General features: G+C 36.3%; 1 protein-coding gene and 1 long non-coding RNA gene across 2 annotated transcripts; one reads left to right on the top strand and one right to left on the bottom strand.

The window, feature by feature from the left end:
• Positions 1 to 8,580: 8,580 nt before the first annotated feature.
• LOC108369541 (putative uncharacterized protein DDB_G0290521) lies at positions 8,581 to 10,177 on the top strand. The gene is made up of 2 exons (XM_017624662.1): positions 8,581 to 9,520; positions 9,585 to 10,177. Exons 1-2 carry the CDS (start codon positions 9,392 to 9,394, stop codon positions 10,167 to 10,169), a joined length of 714 nt encoding a protein of 237 aa, XP_017480151.1. The 5' UTR covers positions 8,581 to 9,391; the 3' UTR covers positions 10,170 to 10,177.
• A 114-nt stretch (positions 10,178 to 10,291) lies between these two features.
• LOC108369542 (uncharacterized) lies at positions 10,292 to 13,228 on the bottom strand. Its single transcript, XR_001848532.1, has 3 exons — positions 11,805 to 13,228; positions 11,491 to 11,730; positions 10,292 to 11,426 (listed from the first exon to the last, which is right to left on the bottom strand). It is a non-coding gene; the product is annotated as an uncharacterized LOC108369542 (long non-coding RNA).
• Positions 13,229 to 14,337: the final 1,109 nt, after the last annotated feature.

Here is a 14,337-nt window from a genome sequence, read left to right as displayed (position 1 = left end):
TCCAGCAACTGTGATACGTGTGTCTTCTGTGCCTGTAGCTGCGACGAAATATCTGACAACTGTGTTTGCATCTGTGACGACAGCTGTGATGACATCTCTGACATGCGTGTATCCTGTGCTTGCATCATCTGTGACATGGCAGCCAACAACGTGTTCATGTCCATAACTGTTGATGACGAAGGAGCCTTTTGCTGTTCTTCAACCTTCCCGGATGTCTGTTGCACATCCTTCGACGAACATGCAGCCTCATCCTTCTGTTCGTCCTTTGCGGATGTATCGTCGGGTTTACCTTGGAAGTCTTATTTGTCCACGTCGCTGCCTTCAGCTTCCATAGCCTCTCGCAACTGGGATAACAATTCCACTTTTCTTCCGGAGGTGGCCAAATTACGCTTTTCCAACTCCTGTTTCAGCTCCTCAATCTTTAAGTCCTGAATTTTCGCCATTTTCAGTAGTTTATCCTTCGGGATTTATTTAACAATCCCACTTCTGACACCAATTGTTACGATTATCCTCGAAACCTTGAGGGATTACCCAAATATACTCGGGCTCGTATCGCTGGATTGTTAAATAAATGCTAACGATGACCGAATTGTAGTACAATTAACTTTATTGTACAACAAACAATTTACAATACTTGCTAATACAGTAAAAACACTTTACAATACTTGTTAAAGCAATAACAACGCTTTACTACTTGTTAACACAATTAAACTTATAGCTTGCTTATTCGCAACTCGATTCTCCGCTCACTTTACTTGTAGCTTGCTGACTTGTAACTGTCCCAACTCCGCTGTGTCGTGGCTCTTATATACCTGCGCTCACAACTTATGGCAACTCTAGAACGTTCTGACGTTTATCGCTCATTCTCTTTCTTTCGCTGTTCGCAGTGTTCATCCAACTTGACGTTTCTCTTTGTGGAACATTCTACGTCATTCCTCGAACATTCTGCCTATTTCTCGTTGTTCGCTTTGTGTTGCCGCAGTATTCGCCACAATACGTCCATACCTGCTCAAGCTTGCCATCTTTCCAGCGATGCAAAAAAAAAACATCGATGTTTGCTATTCGATGTATCGAATATAACCGATGTTTTCGACTTTCCGATATACATCGATATATCGAAGGACTTTTTTCGATGCATCGACTTTTGTGCGTACATAATTAGGCTATCTGCACACTCGTCGTGCGTTATCGTCTACCCCTGAAAATTTACACTTGTTATCGGCTAGTTATCGGCAAATCGTAGAAGATTTGGAAACGGTTAAGTACGGCGCTGTCGTTTACTAATCGTTGTACACGCATTGTTTGTTTACATTTGATGGGGAAAAATTAGTGGAAAAGTTGATATTTGCATTAAAATTGCATAAAAATTAGTATTTTTTTGAATAAAATCTGTGGAAATTATTAAAAAGTGGATAATTGTATTAAAATTGCATAAATGTGTGCGTTTTAACTATAAAATGTGACGAAATTGTAAAAACTCTCTGTGTGCATGCACAAAACACATTTCAGGAAAAGAAAAGAAGAGATATTACTGAAAAATGATACCTAGAGTTGTTGCAGCACAGTCTATATTTAAAAAATTGCAGGTTTTTGTAAATATTTCGCGAAAATATCAACAAGAAAAACAGACAATACCTGCTCCAAGTGAATTTTTAGACGCGAAGTGAATTGAAATATCACGACCGAGTGTGCGTAAGTGTAGTCGTCATGTAATCGTTGCATCATGATTGTAACGATGAAGCAACCGTGATTGGACGACCAATGTGCAGAAAGCCTTAGTCTGTTCCAATAGCAGTCAGCCCTGCCAGCCAAAAGTGGTGAAAAATCTGGTGAAACCGCGGGTTTCAGTCACTTCAAAACTGGTGACAAAACTGGTACATTTGTATGGGCGGTGTGCAGATTGTCACCACTTTCCCCCTGTACGTGTGATCCTTGCATCACTGTCGCACTCATTCAGATACTTCGTAAGGAAAACATATAGCTGCACTCGTCTAGCATTGCCCACTTCAGCTGGCGCAGGGTTGCATTCTCTTCACAGCGAATTCAAAATAACCTTAAAAACAATAAATAAAAAATCTTAAAATTTTTTTTGATTTTTATTTTGCAAAATTTATTTTTCAAAATGCATTGTTAACCTAATATACATAGTTAGTAATCAATATTATGAATAAAAATTACAATTAACATTAATAATAAAGATATTTTTACATACATATGTGGTTGCTTATTTGCTTATTATTACTACTACTTCTTTGCATATATATGTTTTCAAAAGTTGCAAATTTTCTATAAAAAAGTTAAGCGATTTTAACTGTATTATAATCAAAAGAAAGGTAATCGATTTACGTTTCTTTCTTTCTTTTAATATATATTGATAGTTGCAAATCATTTGTACTGGTTCACAAAAATTCAGTTTTTTTAGAACTTTGCAAAATGTGACAACTTTGTCACTTCTTACATATAATGTTTTCTAAAGTTGCAAAATTTCTATAAAATAGTTAACCGATTTTAACAACATTATAATCAAAAGAAAGGTAATCGATATACCTTTCTTTTAATATATATTAACAGTTGCAAATCATTTGTAATGGTGCACAAAAATTCAGTTTTGTTAGAACTTTGCAAAATGTGACAACTTTGTCACTTCTTACATATAATGTTTTCTAAAGTTGCAAAATTTCTATAAAATAGTTAACCGATTTTAACAATATTATAATCAAAAGAAAGGTAATCGATTTGCCTTTCTTTTAATATATACTAACAGTTGCAAATCGTTTGTAATGGTGCACAAAAATTCAGTTTTGTTAGAACTTTGCAAAATGTGACAACTTTGTCACTTCTTACATATAATGTTTTCAAAAGTTGCAAATTTTCTATAAAAAAGTTAAGCGATTTTAACTGTATTATAATCAAAAGAAAGGTAGTCGATTTGCCTTTCTTTTAATATATATTAACAGTTGCAAATCATTTGTAATGGTGCACAAAAATTCAGTTTTGTTAGAACTTTGCAAAATGTGACAACTTTGTCACTTCTTACATACAATGTTTTCTAAAGTTGCAAAATTTCTATAAAATAGTTAACCGATTTTAGCAACATTATAATCAAAAGAAAGGTAATCGCTGTACCTTTCTTTTAATATGTATTAACAGTTGCAAATCATTTGTAATGGTGCACAAAAATTCAGTTTCGTTACAACTTTGCAAAATTTTACCACTTTTTCACAGCTTATATATAGCTGTTTACAAAAGTTGCAAAGTTTTTATGAAAACGTAAAGCGATTTTAACGGTGTTGTAATCAAAAGAAAGGTAATCGGTTTACCTTTCGTTTGATATATATTAAGAGTTGAAAATCATTTATGGTCGTTCAGAAAAATTAACTTTTCTTACAACTTTGCAAAATTTGACAAGTTGGACCTACACTTTGAAGGTGCTCCTGTAGTTGAAGGTGCTGAGGGCGAAAGGTACCCATGGTGCTCCTGGCGATGAAGGAGCTGAGGGTAGAAGGTACTGGTGGTGCTCCTGGCGATGAAGAAGCTGAGGGCAGAAGGTTCTAATGGTGCTCCTGGCGATGGAGATGCAAGCGTTGAAGGTGCTGATGGTGAATCCCAAATCTGTTAACAAACAAAAATATAAATTAAAATTTATAAACATATAAGAAGTCTCAATACATACCTTAAGAATGTGACTAAGTCGCAGCTGTTTTGCAATCTAAAAGCAGAAATTACATTATAATTAAATAAAATTGTTAAATACGTATTCTTACCTTCAAAATTTTCGCAAAGTGACATTTCTTCACAGTATGTATACTGTCATCAAAACTCCGATGTTTCTAACTTGCTCGCTCTAACGCATAGAATTCTTATTAGAGTACGAATTCTTATCGGGTATGTAGCTCTAACAAAGGGACATTTTTTGACAGTTCGAACAAAAAATTTGTAAGTGTGTGGGTGAGATGACTAAAAAGTTGTGAATGTGTTTGTAAATCGTTTGAATTTCAGGGGAAAGTGGTGAGCCGTGGCTGGCAGGGAGGTTTACCCATGAACCAAAAATACAAGATCACGCCCTCTTCTTAGTAGCCCGTTATAATCGTATCTAGGAAAAAAGTTGGGCGTCTTTGACATTAGCCGTTTGTTTACATTTGTTCGTTGTTTACAATTTGGTGGTGGCTTTTTACTGCAATTTTCTTAATTTTCGCTTGTGACAACGTGTGCACACATAAGGTAAAGAATAATTTAACACACCGACATGATGTATAGAAGAATTTGCATAATAAAAATGATTATTCATGCGTTCAATAATTACGCGTTTTTTTTTTGTTCTCTTCGTTGTTTACTTCTTCCAACAAAGATCGCGTCGAGATTTCAACAGCTAGAAAATAACTTGTTTCTTTCTTTCGGGAAGGCGTGATCTTGTGTCTTTCGTTCATGAGGTTTACCACGGTGCAACGAACAAAGGTGGCGCCGTCAGTGGTACCGCTACTTTGGTTTTGCCGATTTTGACAGTTGTTGTAACTTGTAAATAAACCTTTGTTTACAAATCAGCGAAAGAGAAGTTTGAATTATAAGTGAAAAATCAGTTTAAATCGTGTTAATTTGCAATTTATGAGTGATTTTTGAGTTGAAGACTGCGTAAAAACTAATATAATGAAGTGCTGTGTGTTAAATTGCGACAACCGTCGAGATGCAAGAAGCGTAGATGCAAGTGTAGCGCTGGGACGAATCGGTGCATTTTGTGTACATAGGGCACGGCAAAGCCGTTCCCGAAATGTTTCTCTATTATTATATTAACAGTATTTCCTCACAGTGATTTTGTTTCTGCTCCACGCAGTCTCTATTAGCAAGTTAACTTATCAGTCCCGCAGAGATGCTGCTGCAGTTTTCTGCAGCAGCTTTAATTGCAAAGCAATAGAGTGCACTAAAACGTTTGCTGAAGCAGCCTCAATTGTAAAGCAATGGAGTGCACTACAATGTTCACTGTTCTCTAATAGATTAGGTGAAAAATGCAATATTTTCGCATTTAGCAAAATTAAAACACGTTTTTCGCAGTAAAGTGAACTGCTTTGGCTGTTTCAACTCGTTCTTCTTTTCGCTCTATTCCTTGTTTACTTGTGGTACACAAATGTCAACACCCAGGACGGCGCAATCTTGTATTCTATCATTCTTGCAGGTTTACAGGATTTAGTCAGAACTTAAAGGAAGTCGTTCCTATTGACATAAAACCTGTAAGTGGAACACTTTTATTTATTTATTTATTTATTTAGTTAATTTGAGAGAGTAAGTGAGCAACTGTTCCTAGTCAGAAGTTGCAGAGTGCAGAGTCCAGAGATTTTTTTCCTGTAAGTTCATGAAAAGTGTCAAACGATCGCCTGATTTGCATGTGCAAACAAAACAGAAAACGGTGAAAGCAAAGAACCTTATATTTGTAAAAATTGGAAGTAAACAACGAAATATTTGAATATGTATAAATTTTAATAATTATTTAGTGATATTTATTTATGTATTATTATAGTCTATGAACAATAAATTCTGACAGACTATGGGAAGGTTAAAAAGTATTTAATTTAACAACTTAATTTCGGTAATTGAGTTTAAAATATTCACAAATGATGACTTTGGTAGCGAAAAATCGATATCGATAGAATTAGAGATTATATTGAATTCATTAGCAGCTCTGCGAGGGGTGCATTCCGAGCATAATTCGTATTACAATAACTGCAGTAAAACGTATAGCAGAACCGAAGGGATCTTTGCGGAACATTAAAGTGGATACGTTCCAAGAGGTATGGACAGTCAACAGTTTCTTGAATAATGCCCAAAACAAAAGATAGGAAAAGGACAGACCTCCTTTTTTCCAACGATTTTAAACTAATCAGCGATGAGCGATCACTATAGGATGGAATCGGGTCAGAGAAACGTAAGGAGCGTAAAGCGTATTTAAGGAACACCTTTTGAACGCGCTCGATCCTGTCAATCTTAACTTGATGGGACGGACGCCAGTTAAAAGCAGTAAACTCCAGATGAGAGCGTACGAACGAGGTATATAGCCGTTTTAAGGTATATGGATTAGAGAACTCGGCACTATTCCTCCTGACGAAGTCAAGCATAGCATATGACTTAGAAATTATGGAATCGATGTGGCCATTAAAGAAGAGCTTGGTGTCAAATATAACACCAAGATCCTTAATTTTTCTGATAAACTGCAGCGTGCGACCTGAGATACCATACGAGGTAACAAACACATTTGGGGACTTAGAGAAAGTAACATAAAAACATTTATTAATATTAAGAGAAAGGCGCGATTGAAGGCACCAAGCGTGCAGGTTGTCAAGCTCTGTTTGAAGTTTGAGCATGTCGGAAGTGCCCTATATGTTCGAGAATATTTTCAAATCGTCGGCGTATAACAGATAATTTGAAAACGAATGTTATTTATAAAGAACACAAAAAGCATTGGCCCGAGAATACTACCTTGAGGCACGCCCGAGGTCGCAACGAAGATATCAGACGAAAAATGGTCTACCGAAACAACGCAACGCCTGCAACACAAATACGACTTAAGCCAGTTAAAAAAACAGAATGGAAACCTAGGAATTCGAGTTTCGCAACTAGAATTCTATGCGATACCTTGTCGAAAGCCTTCGAAAAGCCTGTGTAGATGCAATCCACATGAAATGCATTAGAAAAAGCCGAAATACAATATTCACTAAAGACCGCAAGATTTGAGACCATGGAGCGCCCAGGTACAAAACCATGTTGGTAAGGGCAAATGATGCACTTGACCGACAAATACATTTTATCCTTAACGATGCATTCGAACAGTTTAGACACCGTAGACAGTTTATAAATCGGTCTATAGTTACTAATATCATTTTTGTTTCCACTTTTGAAAATTGGAGTTATGGAGGCCAATTTCCAAGCATCTAAGAATACCCCAGTAGAAAGACTTGTTAAAGATAATTTTCAATGGAAGCATCAGTGCTGGACAGTTTTTAAAAAGTGCGGATACTCCATCGATGTCAGAGGTCTTCAGAACAACAAGACCTTTCGCTACACCATCGTATGAGAGGTAAAGGGAACCAAAGCCAAATGAGGAACTAACACCGGATGCATCCAATATCAAGATTTGTGTCTAAATCACACTCGAAGTTGGATTTCAAGAACTCAGCGGACAGATTAGCAACATCAGCGGGAGTATCCGCGGATTTATTATTGAGGAAAACTGAAGATGGAATAGAAGAGCATGATTTTTTCGATTTGACAAAGTTCCAGAAGGCTTTGGAGTTAGATTTAATATTAAGTTCGTAATTAAGGACATCATTTTTGTGAAGAAACTTATCAAGGCAGTTAAACTCTTTTAAAAAACGCTTGTACATTGAGTAGTAACTCCGACTATTGGTTGATTTGTATTTGTTATAATATTTATTTCGCTGATTTTTGAGCTTTGATCGAGAATTATACCAAGGTAGATTATATGGCTTACTTTTGACGATGAGAACATTGGCAGAACAAATGTCAAACAAAATTGTCTTGAAGGTGTTAAAGCAGTTGTCGGCATGCAAGTCATCGAGCAATTCCGACCAGTTCAAACCTGCGAACAACTTGTTAATGCCTTCAAAGTCACAGCGAGCGTACTTGAAGGCAATATTATTAGTACCTATAGTAATCGGTGCGAAATGATAAAATTCCATCTTAAGAATGAGCGCAACATGATGCAGACTTGCTGCTGTAATTGGGGCAAGGCATTTGGTAATGTTGTAATTTACCCCTTCACAAATGAAAATTAAATCTAAAATTCTTTCGAGCTCGTTTACAAAATTAATAATTTGCGATAGGTTAAGACTAAGTAAATTATCAATAAGATAAGATTCATGAAAGGAAGATAGATTATTAGGAGTAAGCCCATTGGAAGTATAACTATTTGACCACTTAACATTACTAAGATTGAAATCGCCGAATACACAGATAAGATTGTCCCCCCTCGTATTTTGAACAAAATATGTAACGTTGTCTGCATGAGCCCTATATAGGAAATCCACACTATTTGGTTTAATGTACGAAGCAAATAGAAACAAAGAACCCGAAATTGATGACCCATCAACACGAACGCAAAGCTATTGAGTCAGTATTATTCAGGTTGATCGATGAAGCGCGGAATTTTCGATTCACTGCAATCAAGACGCCTCCGCCCCTGGAGCGACCAGTCTTAGCAGAGAGCATGGGGTCGAAGAATTCCGAATCGAAAAAATCGGCAGTAAAACATGTTTCAACAATAACGAAGATAACAAAGTCCTGTTGGGAGCTGAATGTAATAACCGGATCAGATTTGGTTCTTAGGCCGGAGATATTTTGAAAATATCTTCTTAAATTATTACAATCTTTAGGCATATCTGAACTAGCTTGTGGCGTAATGGAGCTAGCTGAGTTCCTTAAGGCCCTCCTTGGGGAAAAAACGAAACGGGCGAACATTAATGCCAGCCGAATAGTGCAGACGAAATTCCAAGTTTGAAGTTCAACCATTTGACAGCGTTTTCGGGCGTATCTTTTTTAATTAATTTGTAACGTACCTTACACCTTACACCTTACCTTACCTTACGCACCTTACTTTACGCACCTTAGCATTAGCAGCAACAAACCCAGCAGCAGCAACGCCTGCATCAAGATCAGCATCAGAAAACAAATTCAAAATATTACTGTTGCTCGGAGCATTTGGCGATGGATTACCAGCAGTGATCTAGTGATGAGTAACAGTACCATACCCACAAGAATGCGCATGGCCACAGGTACCATCAATAGCAGGGAAAGTTCGTGTATCAGCACCACCAGCAACGTCGCCAGCAGCAGCAGCAGGTGTCGAGCGAGGCGAATGTAAATTACCAGCAATTGGCAGTTTATCGGGTTTCTTAACATCAGAACGTGCGGGAATTAGACAAACCTTAGCTGTATGCCCCTTAGCATTGGCAGCAACAGCACCAGCAGCAACAACGTCCGCGTCACAATCATCATCAGAGGACAAAACCACAATATTAGTTGTTTTCTTTTGTACCCGAGCTGCAAAAGAACGATAGGTAGGTTATCGAATTACGTGGAAAGCAACAACACAAAATAAGCAAGTTGAGTTAATATAAGCGGTTTGAGTTGAAAACGCTTAAACATAGCCGACCTGATGAATAGTGTTGCAAAGTAAAAAAGCGGCACTATTGTGAATGAGTCACTGAAAAGTACTAAGGGAAATTTTTGCTAAATGTCAAACTGATGGGGAAATTTCAGCCAAATTTCAAAACTAAGAGAAACAAAATGGAGCGGCAGTGAGTAAAATGGCGTCTCATAGTTTTTTATAAAATTATCAAATAAAATGTGATTCATATTTCAGAATACAAGATAAGAAACGAAGAAGATGGACCCGCGAAGAAACCACAGGTTTTTTGAGGTCTACCTTGCGCGGAAGGAAGAATTCCAGCACCCTAAAAAAAAGAGGTTGGCATACGTAAATGTGTTAGAAGATATGTTGTCAATCGGCATTACGGTGCGTAAAATACAAAAAATAAAAGTTTAAAATGAGGAATTTAAATAACTATTCTTACTTTTAGGATTCGGAGAGAACACCATTGTGCTTGGAGTCGAAGATGCGCACTTTACTTCAGGCGTACAAAGCGCCAAGCGACAACAACCGCAGTATGGGTGCCAGCCCTTGTTTTGCGATATTTATGGAGCTAATGGAAGAAATCTTTGAAAGGAGCCCAATAATTTCTAACAACCACACCGTCCACGTGAGCTTCAGACCGGCTACAGTACTGTCGGTGAGCGTAGTGGCGTCAACATCATCAAAGACGCCACAGCCATCTCTGTCACTGCTGCCACCGTCACCATCTCAATCTCCATTGCTACCACCGTCACCATCGCCAACTCCAACGCCACTACCACCACCGTCATCATCTCAATCTCCATTGCTACTACCGTCACCATCGCCACTACCACCACCGTCACCATCGCCATCTCCATCCCCATTTCGAAAAAAAAAAATTGAGCTGACGAAGTTGCAGGCGGAAGAAAAATTAAAAATGAAGGCTAAATCTATACAGCAATTTAAAGAATTGCTTAGAGAAAAATTTGAAAGAGATGCTGATATTGAAAAAAGAAAACTTGAGTTGCTGGAAAAACTGGCAAATAAGTAGCACTTTGCTTTTTTCATAATTATTTAATTTGATTTACTTTTTTCTGAATTAGGATTTTTTTCTTTGAATTTAAATTTTTATTTTTTTATTAGCTCTAAGAAAAGTACTCGTTATATTTTTTATTTGTTTTAATTTAATATGAAATATGAATGGATATTCGATGTGAATTTGATAGCCTTGAATTTTTTATTAGCTTTAAGAAAAGTACTCGTGATATATTTAGAGATTTTTTGATTTGAATTACCAAAGTGTTGAAATAAGTTGACTGAATTTTTGTTTAATTATGGTTTTCATACTTGTTAATTCAAACTAGTTAATGGTTTACAAATATATGAATGTAATATATATTTAAATAATATTTTGTTGTCTTAAATAATTAAAAAGGTTTTGTCTCCTATCAAGGTTTGCATCCAAATTTGACTCCTCAATTTCATCTTCAATAACAAAGGGGTTCGCTTCGTCTGTGTAATTTTCTTCATTAGCGTCGCACAAATCGTCAAAAGTTATGCAAATGTTATGTACAACACACGTACTGACCACGATGTTCGTAATCATCTTCAAATCTGTTTGCTCTGTAAATTTCAGCAGCCTTCGGAAACGTCCTTTTAACAGCCCAAACGCATTTTCAACTACCATTCGCGTTGAAGAATGTATTTCGTTGAATTTTCGTTGGGTTAAATTTCGATTTAAATTTAAATGGTGACACCAGCCATTTCGTCAACGGATATGCCGAATCTCCGATAATAAAATAGGAATCTGAGGACATTTCTTCATAATATCTTTCGGCATCGTGGAATAGTTTTGATCTTCTCAAAACTATGAAATCATGAAGCGAGCCAGGTTCACCACAAGTTATGTCCGTGAACTTTTTATCGGCATCTACTACGGCTTGAACCACCAAGCTGTACGATTTTTTTCGATTAAAGTTCATCTGTTTTTGATCTTTCGGCCCCTTAATAACAATACGTGTGCAATCTATAGCTCCAATCACGCCAGGAATACTTTTTTTTGGTGAAATTTTTCCGTTGTATTTTGCAAATAAGCACCTTCTGGCCACTTGATGTATTCATGGCTAATAGATACCATGAACTGTTGTCCACGCGGCCGTAGTGGCTATCCCAAACAAATTACCTAGCTGCCTAAATGTCACGGTGTTGCTTATGTACCAAATATACATATAAACTGCCTTTTTGGGGGAAATGCGTGACCTACCACCACCAGACTGGTCAGGAAGAAACGCAGATATTGAATATTTCGCTGAAATAGGAAAAGTTTTTTAAATTGCTAAATGCGCTTGTTTCAAAAAGTTTGCATTTATTACTTGTTAGATACTCCACTGTTTCACGTATCAGTCTCATGTTAATTTTGAAGTCCATCTCACTCATTGCATCGAGAGTACCTTCAAAGTTGGAACACCTCTCATGATGTTCACTTTCGCTTTCCGAGTCTTCAGAGGATGAACTGGAACTTTCAAATATGGTTTCCAGTATTTCGATTACGGTTTCCCATGCTCTAGCCTGGCATAATTCACGCTGCTCGCCCATACACATCGACACAATCACTTATTAAATATAATTATTTATTATAAAATATATATATATGTATATTTACCAAAGATTTTTCGGAATTACTCACTTTGTTAAATGTTTCGCTCAAAAATTTCACAAACAGTCCACATTTTTTGACAGCTGACACCAGTGTTGTGAAGTGAATGCAAATTATAAGACAGTTAAATATAAGCCAGTTGAGCGTTCTTTTGCAGCTCGGGTACAAAAGAAAACAACTATTAGTTGTGTTTTAGCATTTTCCAGCATTTGGTAACTGGTTAACAGCAGTATTCTGTTATGAGAAAATAGCGGCATTCTTGTTCTTATCCTCTGCTAGCGATTTAATTTCACTGCAGAGCTTTTCATTTACACTCCGAAAATTTTCAGTTTGTTTTGTCAGTTCTTCAGCCAGCACTCTCACTTTCGCTATTGTTGTTGTTAGTATTTCTGTCTTTTTAACGAATAACTCCTGGTGCATTTTTATGTTCGCTAGTTTCTCGCTGAATTTCTCATCCATCAAACAGATTAATTGCTTCACCTCCTTCCTATTCACTTTCAATGCTTCCTCAAATTCGTCTTAATACTCTTTCAGGTACATTTTTTTTCTTGACATTCTTCGTGATGTCTCGAAACACAAGATCGACATTTTGTATGTAGATGATGCACTCCGGGCAAATAAATTTAACCATAGGATGCATTCCAATAATTGTCGCCTTGTAGTTATCCAAGCCCGAGCATTTTGTTGCTGAGTGAAATAATTTTCCACAAACGCCCTCACATCGCAAGCCCGACCCGCCTCGAATCAGTGATTTGCAATTTACACACTTGTCATTATCGGACATTTTTGCTTATTTCGTTTCGTTTTATTTTATTTTATGCCCTATGTGTGTATGTAAGTATTCACTTTAGCATGTATTTGTTCTTGATTTTGGTACACAAGCTTTTAATTCCGCTTATTACGATTATATTCGCCGTTCCTTGGCCCAAAGCAGTTCGGCCAAACCATTATTATAATTAAATAAAACTGAAGTTTTATTATTATAGTGTCAATTTCACTTAATAATTTATGGAAATCTGCTTACGCAACATATTAATGTGTATATTCTCACAATTAATGTTGCTGAGCACTTATTGCGGAGTCAAAATACGTACGTGCACACAAACCGATGTAACAGTGTAAGAATTGAATATCTTCGTTATTACTCAACTTTTTGCTATAGTTGGCCCTCCTTGGGGAAAAAACGAAACGGGCGAACATTAATGCCAGCCGAATAGTGCAGACGAAATTCCAAGTTTGAAGTTCAACCATTTGACAGCGTTTTCGGGCGTATCTTTTTTAATTAATTTGTAACGTACCTTACACCTTATTGAATATCTTCGTTATTACTCAACTTTTTGTTATAGTTGGGACATGAAAAGATAGAGAATTAAAATATCTTTTAGAATTATAGGTTAAAAACGTATTTAAAATGCATAATATGCCTTTTTTCGAGCTCACACTCAACTGTGTGCGTACGCAAAGCATTCGCATGTGGCATTCAGCCAAATCAGTGTTGTACCAATGGCAAGTAAACAAATCAACTGACGTTTTTACAGGAAATAGTGCTTTTTGCGTTCCCGTGCACTTCTGCATCTGTTCTCCTTTTACTCTCACTTGAGAGGGTAGAATTGTAGTTTGACAGGTTTTAGTCCGAAGTTCAAAGGAACAGACTAATACCATGTCTCCATTGAGAGATTTATCCATTAAGATTTAATAAATCCCAGTTGCTAAATCACAACCGTCTCCAATACCATTACGAGATATGTTTGACGTTCACATTTTTAAATATTTGACGTTTGCTTATGTATGATTTTACAAATACAGTTGCGGACATTGATATACAGACAGATAAAAGGAAGGTACCAAGCGGAATTTCATTATATGAATTCTGAATATTATTGGCTTCTTATTCGTGGTAAATATGTATGTATAATATATAGTTTGGAAAGTGTAAAGAATGGTACCATATTCCGAATCATTTTCCCGAATTTAAGAAAAATTATCAAAACGGTAAAAAACATTTGCGGAAAGAAAAATTTTTGTAGAACTCTCTTATTCATAGGAGGGAACCGAAAATCCAATCGTGGGCCTTTGGCATATCATGAATACGAACTGAGTTCTAGAGGATGTTCGGTGCAATGTTATCGAAGCAGAACCATTACCGAAATTTATAAATTTTTTGTCGCAGCGCGTAAATGACTTATAGAAAGCGGAGAAGACTCTGCATGATATTACTATAAAACATTTCTTCTAAATTTTTAGTTTTTAAAATAATATTTTCTTAATTTATTACAACCAAAGTTATGTAAATATGTATTACTAATTTTCCTCCCAAACTAACAAAAATATAAAAATCCCTAAAAATACGAAAATTCATGTTTTTATGATAGGCGAGATTTCAATGTCCTCAACTGTATATTGAAAACACAAATGTCATTTGACTTATGGCATGTGAATTTGTGGTTGCCACATCCAACAAATTGTACTTATTGATCAATATTATTGAAGATTTGACGAAGATTTAACTTAAATCTACTGCCTTTCGAGATTTAATTTTATATGGTAAATCTCAAAAGATTTA

The sequence above is a fragment of the Rhagoletis zephyria genome, unplaced genomic scaffold, assembly GCF_001687245.7.
Source record: "Rhagoletis zephyria isolate East Lansing unplaced genomic scaffold, Rhagoletis_zephyria_1.1 Rzeph_scaffold_03731, whole genome shotgun sequence".
NCBI classification, from domain to species: Eukaryota; Metazoa; Arthropoda; class Insecta; order Diptera; family Tephritidae; genus Rhagoletis; species Rhagoletis zephyria.
The sequence above is the reverse complement of the archived record's forward strand: the minus strand, read 5'-3'. Positions and strand labels throughout refer to the sequence as shown.